This window comes from Penaeus monodon, chromosome 30 (assembly GCF_015228065.2).
Source record: "Penaeus monodon isolate SGIC_2016 chromosome 30, NSTDA_Pmon_1, whole genome shotgun sequence".
NCBI classification, from domain to species: Eukaryota; Metazoa; Arthropoda; class Malacostraca; order Decapoda; family Penaeidae; genus Penaeus; species Penaeus monodon.
Window position 1 is genome coordinate 22,157,204 of NC_051415.1, and position 1,672 is coordinate 22,158,875.

General features: G+C 33.6%; 1 protein-coding gene across 2 annotated transcripts in view; it reads left to right on the plus strand.

Annotated features, from left to right (window-relative positions):
* LOC119592632 (arginine--tRNA ligase, cytoplasmic-like) overlaps nucleotides 1–1,133 on the plus strand; it is a 19,098-nt gene extending 17,965 nt beyond the window's left edge. For both annotated transcript variants that reach the window (XM_037941527.1, XM_037941529.1), the window contains exons 12-14: nucleotides 93–199; nucleotides 414–580; nucleotides 709–1,133. In XM_037941527.1, coding sequence (XP_037797455.1) covers nucleotides 93–199; nucleotides 414–580; nucleotides 709–879 — 445 coding nt within the window. In that variant the 3' untranslated portion in view covers nucleotides 880–1,133. The remainder of the gene's footprint in view (nucleotides 1–92; nucleotides 200–413; nucleotides 581–708) is intronic.
* Nucleotides 1,134–1,672: the final 539 nt, after the last annotated feature.

Consider the following 1,672-nt stretch of genomic DNA (forward strand, 5'->3'; position numbering starts at 1 on the left):
TTTACTAAGATGAGTGCAAAGTTCTGTGTCTCATTGATTTTTTACTTTTAAAAGTTTGTTCTACTTATTTTTTTTTCTTTCTTTTTCTTCAGATCTCGAGACTACATTTTCTCATTTGACCGAATGTTAGACTTCAGGGGAAACACTGCTGCATATCTTCTCTATGCTCTCACCAGGATACGTTCTATTATTCGTACAGGTATTCAATGTTTGCTTGGTATAAAGCATGTAAATGATTGTTTCCAGAAATATTGCTTTTGAACTGTATAATTTGCCTATTGATTTGAGGATTTTGAGGGATTATTTATATTCACTTGTATGTCTTTAGATTTCGTATTCACTGCTGAAAGTTGAAGAGATTTAAGTCTTTTGTTAGTTTTTAGTCCATTGCTTAATAAAATTTATATTACAAGCTGGTGTCAAACAAGAGGAAATTGAAGCTGAAGCCAAGAAAGGCTCAATAGCCTTAGAGCATGAGAAAGAGTGGAAGTTGGCAAGAACCATTCTGAAATTACCTGATGTGCTTGTCCAGATTACCCAGGACCTCTACTTGCATCCCCTCTGTGAATTCCTTTATGAGGTAAGTTAATGTCTCTCATTTTATCTCTCTAAATGATTATCTGAATTATATTGTTATGATATTGTTTTATAATTACATTTAAAAAACATTTTATGTACCTTCCAATAATTGGTTATGTTGCTTTACAGGTATCCACAGTATTTACAGAATTCTATGATAACTGCTACTGTGTGGAGAAAGACCAAAGTGGAAATATTGTGAAGATCAATATGAATCGCATTTTGCTCTGTGAAGCAACAGCACAGATCATGGAAAAATGCTTTTCCATTTTAGGCATCACAACAGTAGGCAAAATGTAGGTTCATTTCACCACATCTCATTGCTATTATGCAGAAGATTTATATTCAAACTTTGCCAGGAATCTTTCAAAGACACAACCAAATTTACATTTACATCTTAAAGGTTGTTAACAGTATATATTTTTAACAATTGATTTATCTTGGGATTGATTAGAAAAAAATATTTAATTATTATAGCTGTTACTGTAGCTATTGATAAAATGTTTATGGTTTTTTTTACAAGAGGATGCTTAATTAAAGATCTAAAAACAAAACCTTTTCTTCTCAACTCCTATTTGACACTGTTGAAACACCTGATTTTTATTGACTGCCATAACAACTCCCATGCATTTATCCAACAACTGTGTTTACTGTTGATTGATGAAAACAAGAATGAGCAACTATATAACCTATAAAAATATGAGCACTATATACCCTCTAAAAACATACAGACAATTGGGAATGATTCGTAGGCATGCCCAAGAAGTGATGTCAAAGATGGGTAGACTACTAGCTAAGCAATTCATTCCAGTTGCAAATCGGCCCAGCAATACTAGTGAACGGCGGCAGTTGCCACTATGGTTAGGGTCTCTGTATTGCAGAGATTGCAAGGCAAGTCTGATTATGCTTGTGTAATCAATGTATCAAAACTTTTTGCAGTGTAAATGACACTGTCAACCATGATCAAAGCTGTAGTTAGAATGCAAAATGTATGCACAGTAGAAAAAGTACAAAATATATTTGGTAGGTTACAGATATGTAGAACAGTGTGGTGCATCTTGGTTGATATAAGCTTATTCCTTTCACCCCCCCC